The sequence below is a fragment of the Periophthalmus magnuspinnatus genome, chromosome 15, assembly GCF_009829125.3.
Source record: "Periophthalmus magnuspinnatus isolate fPerMag1 chromosome 15, fPerMag1.2.pri, whole genome shotgun sequence".
Taxonomy (NCBI): domain Eukaryota; kingdom Metazoa; phylum Chordata; class Actinopteri; order Gobiiformes; family Gobiidae; genus Periophthalmus; species Periophthalmus magnuspinnatus.
The window spans coordinates 23,774,590-23,801,067 of NC_047140.1; the positions used below are offsets into that span (position 1 = coordinate 23,774,590).

Here is a 26,478-nt window from a genome sequence, read left to right on the forward strand (position 1 = left end):
GCCAATGACATAGATCACTACTATATGAGTGTATAATAAAAAACCTGAAAGATGTGTTCTTTAATTGCTGCAGGTGGTATAAGCAGAAAAGGCTCTGCTTTTAATCATACAACATTATAGTTAATGCAATGTCTTTATGCATGCATTAGGCATTGGTGTGAAAATGTCTGAAATTGTTGGCTTTATATCATCTCATTAGTAAATATTGTATTATGTTAACGTGTCCTGGACATTTGCCTTTAGAAACCAGACTAGTTCAGACCAGAGGCAATGTGAGCAGGTGAACCCCCTGCTGGTGGGTCTGCAGCATCACATGGAGGCCGGTCAGCCGATAGTGGTTGTTGATATGAGGTACACAGCGCCTGGGCATGTTGTCTGTGCTGGAGTGTGCTCTAAAGCAGAGCTGATTAATGAGGAAGAGGAGCATGGAGTGAAGAAAAACTTTACTTTGCTTTTAGCTTTTACTGTGAAGTGCTGTGTGTCTAAAAAAGGTTTGGGGTGTGTCTTTTTATGCTTGACGGGTGGGATACTTGGTACTCTGGATGATTTGACTATGTTTAGTCAATCATTACAGTTCTTACCAAATGTATATTGATGTGTATTAAAGCAAGTACAGTATCCGAGAACTTTGCTTGTTCCTGTGCTTAGTCTGAATCTAACAGCATTTTTGTAAATTCCCTTCTACATCTGATTGCTTTACACAGTGAGTGAGTCTTTAAGAGGGATTGAGGGTGTAAATGATTGTTAAGCCTGGTATTTCCCTGAAGCGTGATAATCAACGTTTTTAGTAGTACAAATTAAAATGACAATATATGGCTTCAGAACAGGTTAATGAAACATAAAAAAGGAATTATTTTAGAGCTGGCAGCTTATACAGAACAAAGTGTAAGAAGACTAATTTGTCACTGTCATTGATTAAAACGTATAGAGCTCTCAATATAAGGACTTTGTTATATACCCAATTTTTTATTGGGCAGTCCCCTAAAATTACTGTTAAAGCACTTGTCATCAAAACCGCATGTGCATTGCTCGAATATGTAGTACCATATTTTATTATTATTTCAAGCTTAGGATTGTTATTTCAGAATAGGCATCCGGAGGCAGTTGTGTGGCAAATGTGTGCGTTTGTCCGTTTGGTGGAGTGCCGTGTCTCAGCATGGGCTTGTGCCAAATGCAGCAGTCTGTCGCATTGTGGAATGAGCAGCTGCCCCCGTGCCAACTCTTAACTCTGTCGCCCTCGTCCCAGGCCTCAACACAGTGACCCAGAGCTCCTCACAGATGCCCCAAATCCACCCATACCGCCGGCCCCACCCTCCTCCGAGATAGACAGGGAGCTCCAAGATGCCTTCCAGGAATGTGAACAGCAAATGGCTTCGTTAGGTGTAGCCCAGCCCAAAACAGTCCATGCAACAGAGGAAAAGACAGATGCAATAGAGAGAAAGACAGAAGAAGCTAAAAAGTTAGATCATGAGTCATCAATGGCCGCCCAGCCAGGACATAGCAACAAGTCCCACGGCAACAGGAATACACATGGAAACAGTGAGACGCTGGAGAATCAGGACAAGCTTGTGTTTAGCTTCAGAGACTATATTCTGGGAAGTGCAGATGGGGAAGAGGCTGCAATAAAGCCTGGACAAGACAGCAAGAATACAAAAGAACCAAAAGAGGATACGCCAAGACAACTAACAAGAGAAGTTAAAGAAAAGGATGGTGTTTTGAATGAAACGGCACATCTCAAAGAGTCATATTCAATAAATAAGCAAAATAGCACTTTGGGTAGTAATGATGCCGTTACAGCTGCAGAGATTATAGGTATAGGGGGAATTGCAAAAAGTCAAAATAATAATGAAGATGCAGGGGCCAGTTTAAACAAATATTTAGACAAAAGTACAAATAAATATGACGCTGTTATAGAGGAAGACAAAACTAGTCATTCAAATGATAATAGTCCTTTATCTGAAGTGAAGGGTGGAGTGCAGACACAAGAACACGAGCTTAATAATATAGACGTCAAAGTCAGTACACAATGTGAGCCACAAAACAAACATGGGAAAAAAGCAAAGAAGAAAGACAAAAATAAACGAAAAACAACAAATCAAAACCAGTGGAATGAGGAAATAAAATCTGATGTAGTATTAGAGAACCCTAGTCAAGTCATTTTGTGTGATAAAAATGGATTGGAAAATAGCACTCTGGGTTATAATAAGACAGAGAACTGCACAGCCGCAGTGACGGAGAGTACAGATAATAAACATGACCATAAAGAGAATAGGTCTAGTTTTAATGAAGTTGGGATCACAAAGGCAGATGAGGTTGTAAACAAAGAGAGCGATGTTTGTAATTTATTTGGGGCAAAGGATGCAATTCCAGACACACAAAATAAAAATGCCAAAAGTGGTTTAAAAAAGAAATCAAAGAAAAAAGATACTATTAAAGAAGCTAAATATGTAGATACGAAAAACTCAACAGCATTACTAGAAACCTCCCAACAACAACCTAATTCAGAAAAGTATACTCTTGATTGTAAGAGCGGCACTGATGTTGTAGCAGACAGTGGTCCTAATAAATGTGTAAAAGAGAGCAAAAAGACAGATGGACTGGGAAGTGAAGACAATAAAACATGTGATGTAAGTGATAATTGTGATTTATATGAGGACAAGAGTACTAGAAAAGTAGAAGAAGTTAAGCAAAGTGAAGGGGACAAGTCCAATACTAAAAGCGACCCACATAACAAACAAGTAACAAGTAACATTAATTTGCCTGCAAATGAAGCAAGTTTATATGGAAAATTGACGGAAAGTGGCAGTGTAGAGATGAGTGCAGAAGGAGTGTCCATAGATATCATAAATTATAGTCCAGATGATAGTTCTAATGGATTTAAAGCTGAGAACAAAGAGACACACACAGAAAAGTGCAAATCGAGTAATTTAATTGATAATGATGCAGTAGCAGCAGTCAGGGGGCAAGAGGAGAGGCAAAATAGTAATTCACAAAATGATGAACAAGAGAAAGCGAAAGAGGGAAAGAAAAAAGATAAGAAGAAGCAACGAAAGAAGAAAAAGGCTGTGAAGAGTGAAGAGGGCAAACCAAAATTGGAAAATGAAATTGGAGATGTGTTACTGACAGATATTGGTTTTGGTGATAAACAGTCCAATAATGGCGCTGATTTAAACAAGCAGCAGAATCTTAATGGAAACACCCCCATTTCAGTCTCTAGCCCCTTTGTCCCATCCTCTTATAGCCAATCAGATCATCTTACCAGCTGTGCACTTGAATCTACTGAAAAAGATAAAGAGACAGGCCATCAGTCGGATAACAACAACCTTACAGACAATGCATGTTGTTTAGATCATGTCAACTTACAAGAAACTGAAGACAGAAATGCTATATTGTCATGTGATCTGAAAACCATTATCAATACTTCGGATTTAGTTACAAATGAATCACCACCACATGGTCAGGTAGATGCGAGGCTGCTCGCCAACATCCAAAGTAGTTGTGTGGGAGCGAGTTGCGTAGATAGTGCCCTTGAAAAAGCTTTAGCACTGGGTACTGTGTTGCCATTGACAACACCCACGATGCCAGAAGTGCTAGGAAAGGGAGAAAGTGGTGTGAGTGTTGCTAATGAAATTGAGAACGCATTTGGAAAGGCAGGAGAATGTTTTGCAGACAAGGAAGGTGGACACGATTTGGGATTCGTGGGAACTACAGGGCAGACAACAAATGAGAATATCAACGGTGGGGAAATGCCACACAACTTGGCAGAGAGTGGGGTGAGAGCCGTGCCAGCTTTTATTGCGGACCTCGAGATTTCTCCATCTGAAGAGGGAGACGGAGACAAGGAGCCACTCTGCCTGGATGTCGATAATAGCACCCATGGGCAACTCACTGGTGCAGGTTGTCAATATAACTGCGACGCTACTCCTGCTGCTTGGACAGAGGAAGCAGGGGAGAGGAGAGTAGGAGGAGAGGAAGTAGCAGAGAAACAAAGACCAGAGCACAGTTCATTCGTCCGACCACAAGGCTCTGCTAGTGGGGTGCCGTCAGCTGAGAGTGGAGAGTGTCCGCCCACCGATGTTGCCGAGTCACAGCACCGGAGGGAACTGAGGGCAACCATCACTGAAAGCATTTGTGCCGATTTGGATTCTCTCTCTTTCCCTTGTTCCGAGAAGCATGACGGAACAACTTCACCTGTTTTGACCGGACAAAGCAGCAATATACATGGACAAAATCTGGATTCAGAGGAAGTTTTCGGATGTGAGTACAACAATCAAGTCTTCCCACCTTTAAGTTGTAATCAGAAAATATCATTGGATAACAATCAACAGGTCCAAGAAGAAAGTAGCAGTAATGAATTGCAAAGTAATTCTGTGACAAATACAATACCTGTGGTGGATATGAATGCATGTCCTACTACTGTACACAAGAATCGAGTTCACTTTGCAGATTCAGTTAAAGTGGATACAATGCCAGCAGGAGACGCTGTATTGGGATCTGCCTCTTTACCACCCATAACTGTGCATGAGAGTTTGCACCACCCAGTTATTGAGGCCAGTTACGTTTTCCAAGGCTTCCTAAACTCAATTAAAACTGAAATCCCAGAAGATAAAGCTGTTGCTAAGAATAATGAAGAAAATCAAAGCTCACCTCAAAAAGTAGTAAATGAAGTTGAAGGAGTTGCTAGTAAAGACATAATTTCACAAAATAATGTTATCCCTGAGAATGTGGATGTAATACCCGTGTCCAGTACTTGCTCTGAATTACTTCCAGAACAAACAGAAATTGTGAATACTGTAACAGCTGGGGAAAATGCCAATTGTGAAGGAGTGCAACTGGGGTCAACAAATATTATTGCCGAAAATAACTCTGTATCTTATTCAAAGGAAGAAGACACACTTAAGCCTAAGGAATTATTTGAAACTGTGCAACATGAAAATCAGAGATCAGAGATTGTTGAAGACATTATTAATTTAAATACTTCTTGTAATTTGCCTATTGGCCCTAATCTCAACACAAATGTACTTCCTAACACAGAGCCTACAAACATCAACGACATTTCAACAAACGTGTCTCTTGTTTCTGGACAAATAACTTCAAATATGGAAAATGAGACTGAGCCAACTATGAAAAGCAATGATCTCCAAACTTCATTATCCAATCCCGTTGACGCAGCCACTGTCCTATCATCAGTATCCCAGCCTATTGATCCAGCGGTGAGTCACTTAAAGTCAATTAATGAATGTGATGTGTCTTCACCTGAGCAGATGACAGATAATGCTAACAATGCTAACAGTGTTAACAAAGCTAAATGTGCTGGAGACTTGAATGCTAACCAGAAAGAGGAAGTGACAATATTGTCTTTAGTACAGGACACCGGTGATGTTAATGTAAATGATGTAGACCTAAAAGACGGCACTACTGATCCAAATAGCAATAAAGGAGAAAATGCTCAAAATGTGTTAATACTTAATGTTAAACCTGATAATGCCTTGGACACAGTTTCCAATGAATCAGCCATTTCTGAATTACCCATAAAGGAAGAAAACATGAATGTGTCTAGCCTTTCTGATAAAATTAATGACAGTATTAAAGAAAAAGAAAAAAATACAATGACTGCTATTATTCCTGAAGAACAAATCAAGCATCCACCTATTCTTAATAATGTAAAAGAAGGAATGGACTGCGGCAAGTTGGAAATGGGAAAAGTCGACACAGCACTGCATGGGAGTAATGAGTTAGATAAAGAGCCTCCAGGGTACATTGGAAACCAGCAGCTACCTCGTAAAGAAGATTCACTTATTGAGGGAACAAAAGGGAGTGGCAATGGCTTTAATAGTGGGCCTTTGTCTCATTATGTTGAGTCATTGGAGGGCTTGCAAAGTGCTGAGTTTATTAGTGAACCTTTGGCAGAAGAAATTCATAGCAGTTTGGATAATTCAGGCCAATCAGAAGCGTCAACAGTTCCCAGATGTTTATTGCCCCGGCAACAGGAGCAGCCTAAATCTGAGAAAAACACAGAGGGATCTGAAATTGCCTGTTTCAAAGATGGCCAAGAGGAAAAGCAGAATGTTGAAATGAACAGCTTATCAAAAATCAACAGTAAAACTAAAATTGACGAAGACAACGAAGAAGTGATAAACAAGGTTTCTGAAGAATTTTCCAATCAAGAACAAAATACATTTATTTCATGTATTGATAAAGAGGAAATTGATTCAATTCCCATGAAAGCTGATCTAAAGGACACAAGGCAGGAGACATTTGAGAATAAAAGGTTAGACAAGCCGGACACAAGTTCACTGCCAGACAGCGACTTTGCATGTGATCTAGGGGAAAACAGCCAAGGAAACCATAATTTCTCATCTCTTTGTCAAAACCAACAGGAGCCTTTGGGGAACAGTGGCGCTACTGTCCTGGCTGCATCACAAGAACATGATACATTGCTGGTTTATGCCAATAGCCGCGACATCCGAACAGACACTGAACAAAAGCAGGCAGAGGAGATTCATGGAAAAATATTCACTGATTTTGTTATGCAACCAGAAAGCGCCAATGAGTCTTTGAGTAAAAATAGTACAACCGAGGAATGTAGATTTGGAGATACAATGCTGTCCAATAAAACTGATGCTGTACAAAGTTGCCAAGCAGCGACTATAATAGAGGGGCCTTTCAACGGGGATACACCTAGCAACCATGGGAAAGAGGAGAGTGAGGTCACTAACAATGAAGCTAAAGAGGTTATAAATCTGACTGACCTTAAGCAGACCGGATCAATAGAAGTCATAAGTGAAACATCTAAGACTGAGCAAAACAATGACGCAGCATATCAAATAACTAGTAACATAATACAGTTAAATGTCAATAATAATATGTCTTTAAGTATGCCAGAAGAACTAAAAGAGGATGTAACATGTTCACAATCCAGTGATGAGGCTTTGACGAGTGAATTTGAAAAGAAATTACCTCAAAAAGACTCTTCTTGCATCCATGTGAATGAAAATAAAGAAGTGTCTGACGTGTCACAAGTGAATACAATGAGTTGGATCAAGGCTCTAAGAGAGGCGGCTACGAAGTCTGAGCAAGAGACAATAAGGTAAATACCAGAATACACGCATGACTCAAATACTTCTTTATATGGTAGTATAAAAGATCATTGAAGTATGGATAGTGCTTTAGCGAACAGTATAAAAGAGGTGCCCCAAAGCAAGACACGAGACTTTCAGTGAGTGAATGTGTGTGTTTACATTGGTTTAATAAAGGCTTAGGATGTGGTCACACCCCCCTCGCCCTCCTCTAATAGGTTACACAAAGTTGCATGTTAAGATGCTGTCACATATCATCTGTTCAATTACATCACACTCCGAGAGGCACATGTTTTGCGTTTCCAAATGTGTTGTAGTTTTCCGCATCAACAAGTTTATTCTGCTCACACAAACTGTTGACTAGTAAGGTTTACTATTTTTGATTGCATTTTACATACGTGCTATGTTGAAGAAGCTCTTTTTCATAGCGGTGATATTGTACAGATGGTGAGATCACTTATATTTTCAAACAGGGTTGTCAAAAGTATCAAAAATCAGATACTACTTGATACTAAAACTAGAAACTAGATACTCATCAGTACTAAAAAAGTCACATTAACAGGACAGAAATTGCCTGTTTTATAATTAAGACTACATATACCTGGAAGACTGAGGGATTACACAAATATAACCTCATGATAATATAAAACAAGTAGTACTATTTAATGTTGAAAATTACATTCTCTTGTCTTAATAAAGAGGGTTTTTTTGTCATAAAGATTTTCCCCCTAAAACTGTGAAGTATTTTAGGTTATAGGGCCAAGAAGAAATTACTATAACTATTTATTACACTTTAGTTAACTTTTTCCTTAGGTTTTGTGTTTTGTTTATTTCATGTTTAGTGACAGTAATGTACACTGGGGTTTTGTGTCTTCAAATATATCACATTTTCTAAATTATACATACTTGTAGAATGGCCGTAACACCCTGGCCTATTGCAGGATTTAATGAGATGAACATGTGCTTTCATAGTTATTAAGTAGTGCAAAGTGTTAGGGCATAAGTACTGCAGCCTTTTATTCCGAAAGGGTGACATCAGCTGTGACCATCGGCCCTGATCTCCACTACCACAATGCACAAAGCCAAACAATACAGCCTCAAAGTTCACTGTACACAAACACAATTGTCATTTGTGTTTCAGTCGTGCAGCTAATCCCTAACCACCCCCTCTTCTTCTCTTCTCCTGTATTGTCTTCTCCTTAGGCCCCTCCCATCTCTGGATTCTCCTTTGCAAGACTTCCATACACCAACTGAGGACACACCAGCCCCCAAAACACAGGAAACCCCACAGAAGGAGGAGGAATCACTCATATTACATTCAGAGAAATCAGAGAGTATCAGTAATGCTATAGCAGATCTACCAAAACCAAAAGAAGACATTGCATTACTTAAAAAGAAGCTAAGTATTGACCTTCCTGATCCAGTGGAGGTTGGGCCAATCATAAAAGAGAATACTCAAAAAGTGCCAGTGTCGAGAGAGCCACAGTTGCCTATTCAACTAGTGACGACTGAAGATCTGCCAAAGGTTGATGTCCCAGAAGTCAAAAATGAAGAAGACCAGACTCGACCAGATTCTGTAGTCCAGGCCCCAACCGCATGCACACAGCAGAAGCCAGGGGAGTCTTTGGAAAAACATTTGGTTAGCCAACCGCTGAAGGAACCAGAGGGTCCTGCTGAGCAGCAGAACAGTGGGTGAGTTGTATGTTTTGTTTTGAAATTCTCATAAACATTACAGTGTTAAGCATGAATAATAACCTTTATGGCCGTAACTGGTTGCTGTTTAAAGTGCCTTCTATAGGTGCTCATAATGTGTAAAGCAGAGGTAATAATATAATGACTTCCAGTGAGTTTCATGGAACAAAGTTAGGTGATGTAGGTTTATGGATGACAGTGCCAACATTTTCATCTGAACAGTCTTTTGTTTATTTTCCTTTACCATAAAGATTGTATACCAATGTATGACAAATTGACAGTGAAGTCAATAAACTATAGTAAGTTCTTCATATTGATATGCAACTATATGGGGCAACATTGTGAGCATTTTGAAGATTGTGTTTTTGACCCTCTGAGGCTGCTGTAGGTTGTGTGGAGTAAAATAGCAGAAAGGAGAAGGGAGGAATTGTCAAGATAATTACAGGGGACAGCAACACATGAGATGAGCCTTGAAGAATGAAGCCTAGGGGTAAAAAATAAATAAGAACTAAGGAACTAAAAAATTATATATTTTTAAAAATGTGTAAGTTGTAAGAACCCATTTCCAAATTTATGAGGACATACTTATGAACTCTTTAGCCCTTATGCTTTTGAGTCTGGTGGCTTTGTTTGGCTTTGAAACATGTCTGGTAGACTGTTGGTGTCTACAGTGTCCAATGCATGAATGAGAATTGGCTAATGGAATAGCAATTAACTCCTCATGGTTAAACTCCTCCATAATTCAAAGAACCAATGTGCGGTACATTGGTGTAGACCTCTTTGGGAAGTGAATAATTTAAAACATTATACAGCTAGTTTTAATGGCATTTAGTTCTGATTGCATTTAGTTCATTAGTTTATTTTTTAAGGGTTGTTTACAAAATACATTATTATAACAAAGAAGATTGCATGCTTTATACCAGATTTATCTCCCATCTGCATTCCCTGGGCATAGGGGTCTGCAATTAATCACATTTTATTGAGATTGAGATCAGTTATTTCTAATCGGCAACGATCAGCTTATGTTTTTTTAATCAAGAGGTCTACAGCCAATCCTCTTTCAATAAATGCATGTGTTTTGGAGCAGAGTTCAGACTTTGGAGGTCAAAATTTGACTATAAAATTTGTGTGGCAATGATTTGATGTCTGGTTTATGTTCAAGAAATTAACTTTGAAGGCAATTTTATTAGTTCTTAAAAGGGCAAAATAAAATTTTATGTAAAACTGTGAATTTTGAAAATGAGTAAAAGAGCGTGATTATTTTCTGGGCATCAACAAACAACCATAAAACCTAACATTGAATTAACCTAGTATTAAGACCTTTACCGTATTGAAACAAGCCATTGTCATTGACCTGTCTTGAGGATCTATGAATTAGAATAATATTACTGGCTTTTAATTTAGCGATCTCTCTCATTTGTCACTCATCACTTAGGCCTGACATGTGCTACGTGCTCCGGACCGTCTGCATACCACAGTAGCACTTGCTGCTTGTCAGTCACAACACTTGTCCTGTCACCACTGTGGGGGACCAATGACGTAGCTATCTTGAAACACAGTTAGAGTTACAGTAAAATACCAATAAGCACTGTGGTAGTTTGGCTTCACTATAATTTGTATGTGTGTGTATGTGTGTAAGTGCCGTACATGTGCGTTTTTTCCCCACCCCCAGAGGTTGGCCCAAGCTGTCAGTAAGGCTCAGTGTGTTGCGGCTTTGTGAAGTGAGGCCGTGGAGCTTGTAGTGGGAGGAATTTTTGGGCAGGCACTCAACCAACCCCACTGAAGTAATTTCCACCGGCCAGACGAAGCAACAAAAGCCATAGTTCAGCGCGACACTTGGGGCATGTGCTGTGGACTTAAATGTGTTAAATAGATCAGAAGACAAAACTAAAGAAACGGATTTGGAATAGCATTCTTGAGTTTGACAATGGATTACTTTTCTGAAAACTTCTAGGTAAGTTTCTATCGTCCTATTTAGCATCTCTGTATTTCTGGTTCCAGTCCTACCAGGTGGACACAACAGATGTCTCATAGTCGTAGGTAATTGCCTCTGCTGCTGACCTCACCAGATGGGCGAAAGGGGAGGGACTTGAAGTAAAACACAAAATTGGAAAGTAGAAGTTAAGTTTCAAAATGGATCCCAAAAAATGCTACAGGTTGGAGCATGTTCTGCCTGCCTGAGTGTGATTGTCAGTAGCTAAGAGGTATAGAGTGAGTGATGAGTAATTGTCACAAGAGATTTATCAAACACAAGTTGAGACAGTGCAGGTTATAACTGTTATCTACCTCTCTTGGCATTGAAAACAATACAATGACAATTTAAGATTTCTATTTAAATTATCATGACGCATTTTGTGATGATATTTCCACTTAAATCATTTTAGACTGAGGTGGGATGTACTACCTCTTCTGTAAATAGACACGTTGCCATAGCAAATCACTTCTGCTTGTTCAAGTACATAAGCCCTTGTCTGGTATTCATTTACAAACTGTTTTGGTAAGCCTGAATTAGATCTTCTATGGATATTCACTAGGTCGACAATATTATTTAATAGGCTGTATGCATTCTTACAGTGATAACACCTTACTGTCATCTGGTTTTATTTACAACGTGCTGTTTATGATTTAGCTCTCCACATGGACTGCACTGTCTTCTCATACACAGCTGTTTTTAATACATTACCATGCAAGTGTCCGCACTGGCTTGAGTACAATATACAAATCATCACTTTGGTTTACTTACCGCTCAGTCACGGAAAATGAAGCCTAGAGATTGAGGTTGTGATCTCATTTTAAATACGAACGATAATACATTTTGTCATTACTGTGCAATGTGTTTACAAGAAGCTATAGCCTCCAGGTGCTAATGCCAACAGTATATTTATCTAAGAGGTGTCCTGAGAAGTTCCACATGTTCCTAATACAAAATGGTGCAGCTGTTAACCTGAGTTTCACATGGCCTGCATTGAACTAGTACATTTACGGTCACCGCAATGTATTTTGTATAACAGCCATTTTTGGACATAGTGTTAGGGGCAATATTGACAAATTTCGAGTATCCTTACAACAATGTTCAGACAATTTAATGTAAATCCAGCTGAATGGGTACAAAACATGACTTTTACATGTGTTAATTGAAGTTTGGGTGTCAGACAAATGTGAAATTACTACAAAATGACCCTTATTTGAATCTGAATTGGCTTTTTACATCATTTGTTATTATAAATGATATATATTATAAATGATATATATACTCAATTACCTGCAAAACAATGTTCAGTATATTAAAAATATATTGATAATCTGCTCGCTTCTATGTTAAGAACTATGACGCTGTGTTGTGACTTGGCTGGTTCTATTTCCAGGCAGCATATGCTAACGTGTGCACAGATGCTAGTCTAGGATGGTTGATGTAGGCCATAGGTTAGCTGTAGTGCAATAAAGAGAACAAATTGTGAACAAATTCTTCTCACATGTTGCACCAATTATACACTTTTTATGGTTGAAAGGTGTTTTGAGAGAGTGATATGAACCAGAGTGTGCCTAGGATTTAAACTTTAAACTTGCTACGCCCTTAAGAAAAGCACCCATACTCATTAAATGCTATTAAGTTCTACTTTACTGCAGGCAGCAATGGAGGATAACAGAGTTCAGTTTCAGTAAAGTAATAAGGTATTTCCAATGTGCGAAGTGAATAAGATGTTTAGTATAGGTCTGTGTAAGGTCTCTAAGATTATAGGGCAAGTATGTACAGTTCAAACCAGACGTTTGCATACACTATATAAAAAAGACATTATCTCAATGTTTCACAATGTCTGACATGAAATCAGACTAAACTTATCCTGTTTCAGATCGATTAGGATTACAATTTTTTTTTGTATTTGCTAAATGCGAAGGAAAGGAAATTTTTTATTCAAAGCCAGACATTTATGTAAGATTACTATGCCTTTAAACTATTTGGGAAAACCCAGATGATGATGTCATGTCTTTGGAACATCTGAGTTAATTAGATACACACCTGTGGATGTATTTGAAGGCACACCTGAAACACACGCTTCTTTGTGTAATATCATGGGAAAGTCAAAAGAAGTCAGCCAAGATATCAGGAAGAGAATTGTGTACTTGCACAAGTGTAGTCCATCCTTGGGTGCAATTTCCAGATGTCTGAAGGTGCCACATTTATCTGTTCAAACAATTATTTGCAAATATAAACACCATGGGAATGTCCAGCCATCATACTGCTCAGGAAGGAGATGGGTGGATCAGCCCAAGAACAAAAGTAAAAGACCTTGTGAAGATGCTGGCTGAAGCTGGTAAGAGTGTGTCATTATCCACAGTAAAACAAATACTGTACCAACATGAGCTGAAATGCCACTCTGCCAGGAAGAAGCCATTACTCCAAAAGAAACATAAAAAAGCCAGATTACAGTTTGCAAATGCACACAGGAACAAAAACCTTTTGGAGACATGTACTATAGTCTGACAAAACAAAAATTTAACTATTTGGCCATAGTGAGCATTGTTACTTTTGGAGGAAAAAGGGGGAAGCTTGAAAGCCTGAGAAGACCATCCTAACTGTGAAATACAGGGGTGGCAGCATCATGTTGTAAGATTATTTTTCACAAAATAGATGGCATCATGAGGAAAGAACATTATGTGGAAATACTGAAGCAACATCCCAAGACATTGGCCAGGAAGTTAAAGCTTGGGCGCAAATGGGTCTTTCAAATGGACAATGACCCGAAGCATGCTGCCAAAATGGTTACAAAGTGGTTTAAGGATAACAAAGTCAATGTTTTGGAGTGGCCATCTCAAAGCCACGATATTAGCCCTATTGAAAATTTATGGGCAAACCTGAAAATGCATGGGTGAGCAAGGTGGCCTAGAGACTTGTCTCAGTTACACCAGTTCTGTCTGGAGGAATGGGCCAAAATTCCTGCCAACTATTGTGACAAGCTTGTGGAAGGATAGCCAAAACATTGACTAAAGTCATATAGTTTTAAAGGCAATGGTATCAAATTCTGATGAAATGTATGTAAACTTTTGACTTTGAAGAAAGTATCGAAAATTGCCTAAAAAATCCTTATCGCATTATTCAGGCATTTAACAAATACCTAAAACAGGAAAAGTTTAGTCTGATTTCAGGTCAGACAGTGAGAAAAAAAAGCATATGTATCTTTTTACATAGTGTATGTTCACTTTTAGACTTTATGTCTTTCTATAATCAGTTTGAAAACAGAAGAGCACAGTACAGTACAATTGATAAAATTGGATAAATCTTTTTGTTAAGTGGCACTAATTCATAGTCTGTGTTTAATGTTTGTTAAATTAATATTAAATTATTTGTTTTCTCAATTTTTATTTCTGAATTTGTTATAATAATAATCAAAAAGATCCAACTCATGATCAGTGAATACAGGGAAATGATCTTGATTCATTTCATTGTCATATTGCCCTACAGCAGTTGCTGAAATAATATTGTACAAACGTCCAAAGTTAATGGAGATCAGAGGTAGACTGTTGTTAAGACCTATTATATACAGAGAAACTCCACAGGGCTATTTTTAGAGTTTAACAGGAGGAATGCCCCAAGTGGTGAGCAGCTGCATAGACGTTCGTCGCGTAGGCTGTCAGATTAGAGGCTGCTCCACTCCCGATAAGGCCGACCTGGATCAAGGCCAAATCCACTCTACCAGGTGTCCAGTGATTTTAGAGACAGGGCCAGCAAACAGTAGTTTATCTCTTGCACACGACTGCAGGGGGGGACCTGGGAAACATGGACCTACCTGAAGGAGCTAAGAAAGTTACAAATCTGAATTCAAACAGAGTTACAGTTCTGCTCTTAGGAAGGGTGGAGCTGGTATTACTGTTTTAGTCACTTTTAAGTTTAGACAAAGCAGAGTGAACAAGTCTCTTCTGACCAGTTTAAGTGAGTATCATTTATCTGTGTTTCATACCTTCAAAATGCACCTCTAATAGAGCTGCTTTAAATTAGATAGTAGCCTTAAAAGTTAGTTACTATAGATAATGCCTAGATGACCAAGGTATTACACCAACATAACATATTTCAGTTTTTTGTAATAAAAGATAATGGGTTCTGGACATGGTTAAAATGTCATTAATTGATTTGATCACATAAGGTACTACAAATATATTTTATTTATTTCCACCAACCACTGTAATTGGTAAAAGTCATGACTAAAAAGTAATAGATATTGGAATATGTTGTGTAGCCCCAGCTCTTTAATTTCCTTATAGTTGAGTGATGTTTTGTGTTGTCCTTCTTGCAGGCCGTCCCACACAGAGATCAGTGCTTGTGCCCCCCCTGCACCTCCCACCCCTCCTGCTCCTGCTCCTCCCGCTCTGTCAGACTTCCCCACTCCCCCACCCACACCCCCGAAGACACACTCACCTGAGGCCGCTCCTGCATCACCCCAATTTCCTCCACCTCCTCCTGACCTTGAACCCATCCCTGAGCACACCGATCCACCGGCTGCTCCCCACCATCCTAATTTAAGGTATGCTTTCCTACTATTGAATGCTTTACTTTACCAATCATGAAAAGGTGGCAATGCTTTTTCTGACATGGGTTGGTTTGACAGGCAACTTGCTCTCACTAGAAAATGTATTCACCATATCATAATCTTTAGCCCCTGAATTAAAATATGGTCTGCTTTGAATCCAATATTTGGTATCATCCCCACTCTTTTACATACTTTTTACATACTTTTCTGTTTATGTACCTATTGTGGTATGTCTATATGATCCGCTTTCCAGCTTTTTGCTCTATACAGTTCTTATAGTAGATTTACCTAGAGACACACTTACCCCTTTAGCCTACTTGATGAAAAGTAGACACGTTCTTATCCTCTCAGTGCCGTCCCAGGTCAAACCAAGGTGCCAAATTGACAAGTGGTGCAGTAGGCTAAATACACCAAGCACTATTCCACAAACTTTTGGTCATCATTTTCACATACTTTTCAGTGCAGTTTTTTTATAGCCCAAAATCACAGCAGTTGCTTTACAGGGTTTAACACAATTGTTGATTTAACCAAGAAAATGTTAGAAAACAGTAAACTGCCATACTACCCCACCACTGGTTGAGTAGTTTGTTTGTCAGATAATCATGTTCATAATGTGGAATTACTTGAAAACTATTTACTTTTTCTTTTTGTCTAGTTTAAAGAGAGCAAAGAGAGGTTACATGCACTGCAATCCACTACTGCCCTGTGCCATGTCGGCCCCCTCTATAATTATGATATTATGAAATTAAATGACATATTATTATTGCCCTGGCCTTCACCACATGAAGTCAAAGGAAAGAGGATTTGCTCATGTCTGAATTTAGTGGTTATGGAAACTCAATTAGTTTATATGCTACAGTATGTGTGATAGAGGTGCGGTTAGCTGGTGGTTAGAAGAAGCAAAGGATTAAGATTGAATACTGTTTACATTCTGAGTTAGAATTGAGCAAGACATAGTTATGGTTCATCTTGTGACACTTTAGTAATTGCACTGACACAGACATTAAATTATGTCTCTGGTTTTTCATTTGGAACAGATTCAGTACTGGTTTTCATTTAAAACAATAAGCTGCACTGATTTATTTATGCAATTTAATTGATATACTTGACTTCGGGAAAGAGAGTGACTCAGCCCCTTTACATGCAATATTACTTTAGTCCAGCAGAGGGAGCTTTATCAAAACACTGTCTTCCTACCTAACTACACAGTGGAAGGACAAAATGATTATATAGAAGGCAGCATGTATTGAATTTTAAATATAATGCAGATGTATTTATAACCCAAGGAGATGTTTAAATTTGTTCTATTTTAATTCGGCCAGAATATGCAGGTGCATAAACTTCAAATCTTAACTTTAACCACTGGAAATTTTTTTACATGTATATTGGCATTTTATCAAGAAAACATAATGCAATCAGTAAGCCAATTGCTTTGTTTGTCTGCTTTCATGTTTATTGAGGGATGCAAAGGATTACAAATATTATTATGTACAACATCCTCTTCCTAATTATTCATTTTCACAAGCCCCACTTACAAAATGTGAAATAAATTTTGCTCAAACTCAGCTCATTAAATCACTATCAGCAGCACTGTGTCAGTGTACAGTGAAACACAGGCTAACCATGACAGAGCCTGGAGATGGTTTTCTGGTTTTCTGTGTGGTCACAACACATGTGCCATAGAGATATTATCAATGACCGTCTGAGGCCGTAGATGCAGTGGTCTCCCTTTGAGACGCTCTGATTTCACCACTGAGTCATCTGGCTATGATGGAAAAAGACATTTAGAAAGGGGAAACTAATCAGACCAATGCAAATCTATTGTAAAGATGTTGAGAACAAAGCTGAACCAAATCAAATTAGACAAATAAAGATGTAATGATGTAATTATTTTTCATCTATAATACACTAACTTTTTACCTTCAGAAGTGGATCACAATTATATTGTGATTTAAGTATGATCACAATTCATGTGCGCTTTGTAAATAAAGTATTTTTATTTTGAAAGTTCATGCTTCACTGTTAAATCCATCTGTCACTCAAAGACTTACAAAGCCTAACCAATAGCAGAAGTGGGTAGAAAAATGTGTCTGTGTTTGAGCAGATATCGGCATTAAATTGAGAAATGTAGATTTACAATATGACCAAAACAGCAGATTGTGTCCTATCACCATATTGGCCAGCCCTAGATTATACACTATACTAAGTGATTTTTAAAAAATAATACAACAAACGTATATTCAAAGATGAAAAATGGGTGCACGGAAAACGATGCTGTTGTTTTTTTCCCTTTTTTAGTGCTTGTTGCTTTTTCATATTTATCCCTCTTTAGTCATGTGACTCACTATATCTAAATAAAGACTATTTTACATTACCTATATCTAAATACTATAATATATTTGTACAATAGACTTTCTATATTTACTTTCACTTTTCCTCTCCTCTGCCCATACAGTCCTGTGTGTGAGTTGTGCTGACCCTGATTCAGTCTGAGTGCTTATGAATCTTTCAGAAATAGCTGCTGCAGCCTCATCTTCCACTGCCTGAGAACGCTGAATTTTTTATTTGAGAAAGTGGACCTCAAGTCCAAGACCTCACACCAACAGATCAGCACAATTTTGTTTCCTTTTGTCATCAATATAATGCCAGACAAGTTTATCTGGCAACCACAATTCATGCACAAAGTAATTCAAAGTGCTTTAGAGAATAAGAAAGTCATTAAAGTCACAATACAAACAAATACAAACATAAATAATCATCATTAAATCAACTTAAAAAAGAAAAGTGCAGAATAAACACCATAACAGAAACATTTTGAGCCTGGATTTAATGTAAAAAAAACCCATTATCTCTTGATCACATATACTATATACTCGTTCTATATACTTCTATCATACTAGAGCTGCTGTTGCTATGGTGTCTAGTACAATCAATATTTTGGCTTGTTCAGACTGTTGTGGGAGTGGGCAGCACTTTACTTGTCCCTTCAGGCTGTACAACATTGACTTTCACCCCTCTGGGAGATTTCAGTGTGGTCAATATTAATTTTCTACATGGGTTAACAGGGTCCATGTTTATTCTGTATGCAAACACTGCTGGTCTGAACAATTGTGAAACATGCAAAATATGTTTGTCTGACAAGTATTGCAATTCCAATTAGATTTGCCATTTATAGGATATACAAGGAAGAATGAACACAGGGATATTTATAATTTTTTTTTGTGATTTGTTAATTGTAACTTTACACAGACTTAATTGTAACTTGATAACTCTAATCACTGGTTAATAGGTTGCATTTAAAAAAAAAATCTCAATCAGTGGCTCATTTTGATTCAATTATTCATTTAATCAGTCCTCACATGTAGTCCTATGTTACTGTATATTTCTAGGTTGATGTTTAGCCCCAGATAAGACACTTGAAACCTGCTCTAAACCAGGATGTGATCTTAACAGTCCCACAGGCTTGGATTTCTTTTGTTATGGGTCTTCATTCCCCACTCTTTCCCAGGAATTGAACAATAGGCGTATTCTCAAATTTCAGATATCTACTGTATCTACTTTTTTCAGAAAGTGGAATCTTAGGTGATCCTGTTCTGTTCCTTGTCTCAGATGTTGGAAAGCCTCAGCATAGTTGTATGATAATATGATGTGCAATTTGGCTTGAGTGCCAGTAAATTAGATCAGCTAGTCTGCCATCTGTCCATCATTTTGCCTACAATTTTACTACTTACCTATCTCTATTTCCATTTGTTATTTATTGGGTATCAGGAAGGGTATTCAATGAAAAAAGGTATGGTCTTCACTAGAATATCAGACAATGCCACTCTTGTTTTTCGAAAAGGTAGTGAAATTAATTAAAAGTTCAAATTCGTTCATTTTGATCAATATGTCTATTCCTACTGGCTGTTTTGTTTACTTTTGTTGTCAAGGTTGCTGTGTTGAAAATACTACACGCATCCTTGACTTAAATCCTATTGTTTACTTGAAGCTTCACTCTGGTTGGTTATACTGAAAATGGGAACTTTCATTGGCTGAAAAGGAAGACATCTTTACGCAGCTAAAACACTGTTAATCTTAATGCAAACACCAGTGAGGCTTGGAACAGCAGTTTGGGGGTCTGCCATTGTCTGGGTGCTCTGCTCTGTTGTAATAGAAATAGCTGTGCGTCTTTTTAAAGGGGCAGGGGGCTGGTGAGAGAGTGCGAGGGGGGAGGAGGCAGTCTGAGCGGCAACACACTGTGGCTCTATCAGCGACCAGCGAGAGCGATTCACTCATGCACGGAAGCTACATTTTAACGCCAATTTTCATCGGATTGTTGTCTTGTTTTTATTTGAAAATTTAAGGATATCTTTGACCGTTGCAACGCTTCACTTGGTAACACATTGAGGACTATTACTATCAGCATGGGTACAACAGACAGAAGGATGCTGTATAAATTGGATGGCTCTTAATCATCTAATGGAGTGAACGCTTGATACAAGCAACATCTCCTTGGCGTCTCATCCTCTGCAGTGCAGCGCAGTAAACCTTCAAACCAAAAGAAGAAGAAAAGCAGAGAAATCTTTTGGTGAAGCAGGTGGATGTGGTGTGAGGTAGGGCATCAGGAGCAGGCAGGGGGGGCCAGGGGGGCTGACCAACAAGACCATGGGAGCCAACGAATCCATGGAGCAAGGGCAGACCCGCTGTCTGTCCCAGGAACACATGTAAGTCACCTGCACACAAGTCATGGTACACTGTCTTATCCTTAGTCAAATAGAGTGAACAAAGGCCATTGGAAGCTTTGTTGTTGATTTTTTGTTGTGGATCTAGAACAAGTGGAAGGTTGTGGAGTGTCTTAATGATTTGCTGACATGTTTTTGTTTATTTATTACATTGGACATGGTCATGTTATATGGATAGTTTCAGCAACTATGCAATTGTATTTATTTATTAAATTCTATCAACAATCATACGTTAGTAACAAAGCCACAGATTTTACTGATATTTGGTCATCTTGGCAATACTATTATCTACAAAACATTTCAGATGAAGAGCTTGGATCTGTCATGAACCACTATTGCTGAAATTGTTTTGTATTGTAATAATAACGCTAGAGTTTCTCACGTATATGTATTCAACAATACACAAACAGGATATCTGACATAGTGAAAAAGCCTCTTTGCTTCCAAAACAAAATTTCTTACATCATTTTGTTGTCACCTTTGAAAGCAGTTGGCATTCTTGTTTCCCATGTCTTTGTATGTAGCTCTATTGTACATTGGAATCTGTAGCGGCTAACAGAGTAGCATTGTTGTACCCCTTTGTGATGTAAATATGGAGGTGCAGATCTGAACACGTGTTTATGCTCATGCTCCTACTGGATGTTTTTCTCCTTTTTAGAGCTCTATGTACCTAAAACATAACAGTGGCCCGTGTAATTCCAGTGAGAACTAGATTTAGGTAATGAGTGCATAGACTGGTGGGGTGATGTGCAGAAAAGGAGGAGGGACCTAAAGTGGAGAGATGAGAGGAGAAAATGGTCTGTTTTATTTATGTTGAATCACAGGGCAAGTGGAGCAGCAGTAAGTGTGCGTGGTACTATTTATAGGCTTGTTACTATATGTGTACGTGTGTAGAATGAATCTTATTTGTTATACTTAAATAGTTAAATAAGGTTAAATAAGGGTTTTGTTTGGCATTTCGCCATTATCTTTAATGTTATGATGTCTATATCTGCGATGTAAAGAATATGCTTTTTTGGATGAAAACATTTCTAATCAAGGGTTGTGCAATTAATCATATTTATAAATAAATAATTGCTCTATTCAATTACAAAAAATGTAATTAAATGATGTGCTTGTTCTGTTCCTTAAAACCTGGAACAAAGCCACTTTCCTAATCTACTTATGCTATTAAAACAAAAGTGTCACATTACTATTAATATTCCATATTCAATCATTTTATAATGTTAATGGCATATTATCATATAATCATTTTGTACATGTTTATTCAAAGGCTGTTGACAAAATATACACATGTTTATGTTTATAGCTTCATTTGAAGTTGCCATATGTCACTAATCCTCCAAGGGCAGGTTGTGTACTCTCTGCCCTGATGGGGGTTGTTATGCTCTGCTTTGGTGTCTCTTCCTGGACCGTCTGATCTCATCATTAGTTTGGGGCACATTTTTAACCCCCTTCCTCGCCCCTTTTCACTCTGCTGTTGCCCATTCTTGGCTCTTGCCCTACAACGTGCCATCTGCTTCTCAGATTAGAACAGACAAGGTACAGGATTAACCGTCTCATGCATTGTCTTTTCTTTGCTGGTCTGTGGAGTTTCAAGTTCATGGACAAACCAGGTGTATTAGACAGCTGATTTACAGTTTTGATGGGAATAACTTGCATAAAACATCTGGTTCTGTGAGTGAGAATTTGTCATGGTTTATTTTATGTGCCTCCTACAGGTACAGCTAATTCTCCATATCATCTTTAAGCCCTTGGGGTAAGAAGTCATTGGCTGAAGACAGACTGGCTTTGTCTCATTTTAATGGGAACCCTACAGCTTTGTTCCAGTTTAGGATTACATTTGACTGTAGAAAATACAGCAGGTTTTGTTGAATTAATTTTGCTTGTAGTGGTTCTCAGAGTATGGGTTTCCTAGTGATGTAATGGCAAAGATGTCAACCAGCCTCATTCATCTTTGAAAATACAAAACACAAGGGCTCCCTCTGCTGGCTATAATTTTAATAGCCATCAGGATGTAAACAATAGATTTTTTTGCTTGTACTGTGCTCGGGATTGTCATGAATTGAATCAAACAGCATTATTTCTTTTAGCAACTAAGCAAGTTACAAGTAAGTCTGAATATTCTTGTACTTGTTATTTCCTATTGGTATACCCACCTATTTATATGAAGGCATCATCAATTATCTATAAGCCAAATCCATGCTAAAAAGGCAGAATATATTAAGAACTGTTTTCATTGACAAAAGTGGGATTTTGTCATACAATCCATTGTGGCTATCTTTACCTCTGATAAGATAAGTTAAGATAACCGATCAAACATTCCTGATTTTGGTAGCACCCATCTTAGTTGTTCTTCCTCTTTCTATAAACATATGCAGTGTTGTTTTTGAACACTTTGCTATAGGCAGTGAAGCGTTTGACCATGACTCTGCCTCTGTCTCTCAGGCTGCAGTGAGGCTCTGCTATTGGTGCCTTCTGCTGCTGTCTTTGTTTCTATGTGCCCTGAACACGACCACTCACCCACTCACCACTGCCTTCTGCTGCTCTGCTCTGTTTTGTCTGCTTCTGCTCCTCTGTGCTGAAAATAGACACTGCATGCAGACTGCAGTCATATTAACACAAGTGGCCTTTTGATGTTCCAGCCAACAGCCTTATTAATAGGTCTGATGGCTGCATGTGTTTATATGTCTAGTTTTGTGTCCTTTTCATTGCTGTTGTGAATAGAATATTTTAGGAAGAATACTGTACATTTAATTGTTAAAAAAAAAACTAAAAAAAAAAACACTTCCCCACTTATGCACGTTTATGTGAAGTGCGTTGGTTGTCCCAGTTCTATAGAATGTTTTGATTTTAACAGATGCAGTTTAATAAAGTGTAGCCTATAAATATATGAAAGAAGACACTATTCTTCATTACTCAATAAACAGAGAGCAATATAGGTGTAAACCAGGAGCCTAATAAAAGCGCAGTGTGTATGATATTTTACACACCGCTGCCAGTGCACATGTGGGGTTTCCCCGTTTATACGATGGAATATAGAATGTATAAATCAGGAGACCAGCTTAGCTCTGCTGCCTCTGTTACTATAGTAACAACCACACTGAAAAGTGAGCTGCCTTCGTGATATAGGAAATCCAAGGTTTGAGTTTGACTAACCCAGCTTAGCCACCTATCATGCTAAGACCCCTCTGCAGTTTAATATTTTTTACCCCTGCTTGCTTGAGCACTCACGCACTTCATGCACTTTCAAAAAATACACACTTCACTGACATGTGTAGTGCGTAGCGTGGGTATTGGGACAGTAAATGTATTCTCTGCCTTTATTGTGTGTTGTGTGCTGTGGTTGGCAGTCTCTTTTTTGTTTCTGAACATATGGTGGGACCAGCCTTGTGTTTCCATGGCAACACAGTGTTTGCAAACCCATTACTTGCTGTATTTGAAAAAATAACTCAATATAGCTGAGAATCTATAGGGACTTTATTAGCAATTAACAAGGTGATAAGATAAGAAAAAAACATTTAACTGTTGCAGAATGGTCTGTTATTTGTCTGCATTAACTGAGGGGAAAACTAGTGTGAAATTATACCAAGAAAGAATAATCAACAGGAAATAAATGTATAACTTACTTACTGAACCAGAAAGTAATAGGAAATACAATACACAATACACATGGGTCTCTGTGGCAGACTGTTGTTCCTGTGGTGGCTCAATATGTCTCCCACAGAGTATGGCTCTCCTTTGGTCATCAGTCTCACATCAGCACTAACCTGAAAGTGACAACAAATTTGCAATTCAATTTACTATAAATGAGAAGAACAATGACAACAGCCACCTTATATACCCTGGAATTTGTTAAGTTTTTAAGCAATTCCAAAAAAGGTAGATTTAAGCAATTCCGAAAAAGGTATGGAATTGTCATGACCTCATGCTACATCACTGACAATGAAAATCAGTGATGTACAGAGAGTTTTGCATTTGTGCTAGTTCTTTTATAATTTTGACAAAGTCTGAAACAAAACTGGAATCAAGTTAATACTTGATTGATTAAAACAATATGGCTGATTTAATCAGTTTACTCATGCAAATATCCAATCATCCATCATCAACATGTCAAGTCCACACGGGTGCTAATATCACAAGGGAAATGAAGCAAACATTGGCAGTAGTGGGAGACTGATCCTATAGCAGCACCCTGTACTGAGGTATGGCACTCCTATGTTATTTATTGTTTTGTGGGATAAACACAACAATGACCGTGAATATCAGTGGCATTGATTAATTTGTTGGGTCATTTATTGAAGTCATAATGATCACAAGATTGAATTTTAACCCCCTTTTATGTTTTGGACAACGCCCCCTCACCACCAAATGCTCAAAATCTTTTGTGTTCACTGGCTCAATCAATAGACTCTGCAGGTATGAATCTTTACCAATTCTTCTGCATTATGCTGTTATGTGCTTTTACTCAGTACAGTGACAGTAAAGCCCCTATGCCAGAAAAGATCTTGTGGTTTAGTTTGTGCACTTTGCCTATGCCCAAGGAGAAAAGGGTGGAAGTGACTTTAAAAACAGTATTTTTATGTTTTCTTGTGTGTTTCTTATGTAAATTACTTCTAGCTAAATACAGCCAGTGCTTGCTAATGAGAGCTGGTCTGATTGGTGGGCTGTCGTCTGCGTTTTCCTCAGCAGTGTGATCAGAGAGGGAGAGAGAGAGGGATGAGGGAGAGAAAAGGAGAGAGGGAGGGGTGGTAAAAGGCTGAAGGCATAAGAGAATGCAACAGAAGCAAGAGAGGTGCCTCCAAAATACAGCCAATACATGGGCTTGGACATCTGCAATCTTTCTGTCATTTTGTTTTAAATCATTTTTATTTGGAGGAAAACCAGATTAACGGATACCTGCTGCCTGACAGATTACAAAATGGAGCTTTAAGAATTGAAGGATTTGGATTTCATAGCTTATAGAGGAACCTGGAGACAGCAGTGAGATTGGAGCGTCATCGGCAGTCCGCGTGCGTCTACCTTTTGCGTTGACCAATCGCAGCGTAGTGCGGAAGAGCTACATCCTGGTTCCAGCATGGCAGTGAGTGCGTGGCAGGCTCTGTCTCCTCTGCAGTGGGCCCGATGGGGATGGGATTCACTGTTGGGAGGGGCGACGACTCCAGACGGGGACAGCCCAGGATCAGAGCCCTCTCTGGGGATACTCCGCCGGATCTCATGGGGCTCCAGCCATGACAGTCTGGTCAGGGCTGCCATTAGGCCGGTCCGGCAGAGGTGAGGGAGTGGCAGGGGGCGATGTATTGATCTGCAGAAATGGAGGTTCGGGAGTGTTAATTCCTGGACATGACGGTGTCTGGTCTTAAAATACATTAAAATAAATAGACAAGTAGTTTTTTTTAATTCCCCTGTAGTCAGGTAAGCCATGTTAAGTGCTGAATCCTTTTGTGTTCATCCCATTAACTTACACATGATGGATTTCAGGGGGGCAAGTGATTGCTCTGTAAATAGGTTCTTTTAGTTGATATATTACCCCATTGTCATGCTTAAACCAAGTGTAACAAGTGATTCATTCTGCATGGGGCAAAGTGCCCCAAGATCTCGCCGTATCAAAATGCTATAAGGTTGTCGTTCCTCTGGACAATGATGATGTGAAATGTTTTGTTTTTTTTGCCACAAATATGAAAGTGATAAGTGCAAAGCTCATAATAGTAATTTTCCAGGGAACCTTGTATGCTTTCACTAAATGTAATGAATGAGTCATATCTTAAACGATAATATGTTTTTATTTTGGTATAAATCTTTTCTTGACTTGTTTTTGTGGACTCAATAACTTATCTCTTAAAATGTTGGTAGATCATCTTGTTTTCTGTGATCACTCTCCCAGATGATTAATTAAATGTAAAAACATAGCCATTTGGTCAGCTGTGTACTTCTAATCAAGCTATAGGTTACTCATGTGTAGCCCTGATTTTTTACATTTTATGATGTTCTGAGGCAAATTTCCCCCATTGAAATAGCATTTAGTTGCATATGTTCCAATTCACGTTTATGTTGCTGTTATTTTTTGACTGCTGAGTGTTCACTTTGATAAACCTCTTTGCTGTTGCTTTTACTATAGGTTGCTATTGCTTTTACGATAGGTTTAAGGGCTCATCTGTGCAGTTATAACCTTGGGGCTTGTGGATGATATTGTCAATAAAATCCATTGTTGTTCTTCAAAAATACCCCCTCTGGGCGTCCATTATTGCTGTCCATACCATAGTGGCTTTATTAAAATATGCCTGGAGCAATTCACGCAGGGAATTTTATTGGATTATCAATTTTTATTTTTATGTAATTTTTACAGGAGCTCAGACTCTGATGGAGCCTTTGAGACCCCAGAGTCGACCACTCCAGTGAAGGCAACCCCAGAAACCCCCAACCAGCAACCAGCAGCCACTGAACAAGGTATTAAAATATACT

General features: G+C 38.6%; 1 protein-coding gene across 7 annotated transcripts in view; it reads left to right on the forward strand.

Moving 5' to 3' along the window:
• Positions 1-26,478, forward strand: part of tacc2 (transforming, acidic coiled-coil containing protein 2) — a 51,186-nt gene that overhangs the window by 8,865 nt on the left and 15,843 nt on the right. For 6 of the 7 annotated variants that reach the window (XM_055227273.1, XM_055227274.1, XM_055227271.1 and 3 more), the window contains 5 exons: positions 244-351; positions 1,247-7,090; positions 8,283-8,771; positions 15,062-15,289; positions 26,363-26,463. In XM_055227273.1, coding sequence (XP_055083248.1) covers positions 244-351; positions 1,247-7,090; positions 8,283-8,771; positions 15,062-15,289; positions 26,363-26,463 — 6,770 coding nt within the window. The remainder of the gene's footprint in view (positions 1-243; positions 352-1,246; positions 7,091-8,282; positions 8,772-15,061; positions 15,290-26,362; positions 26,464-26,478) is intronic. The other variant, XM_055227275.1, reaches the window with a different exon arrangement.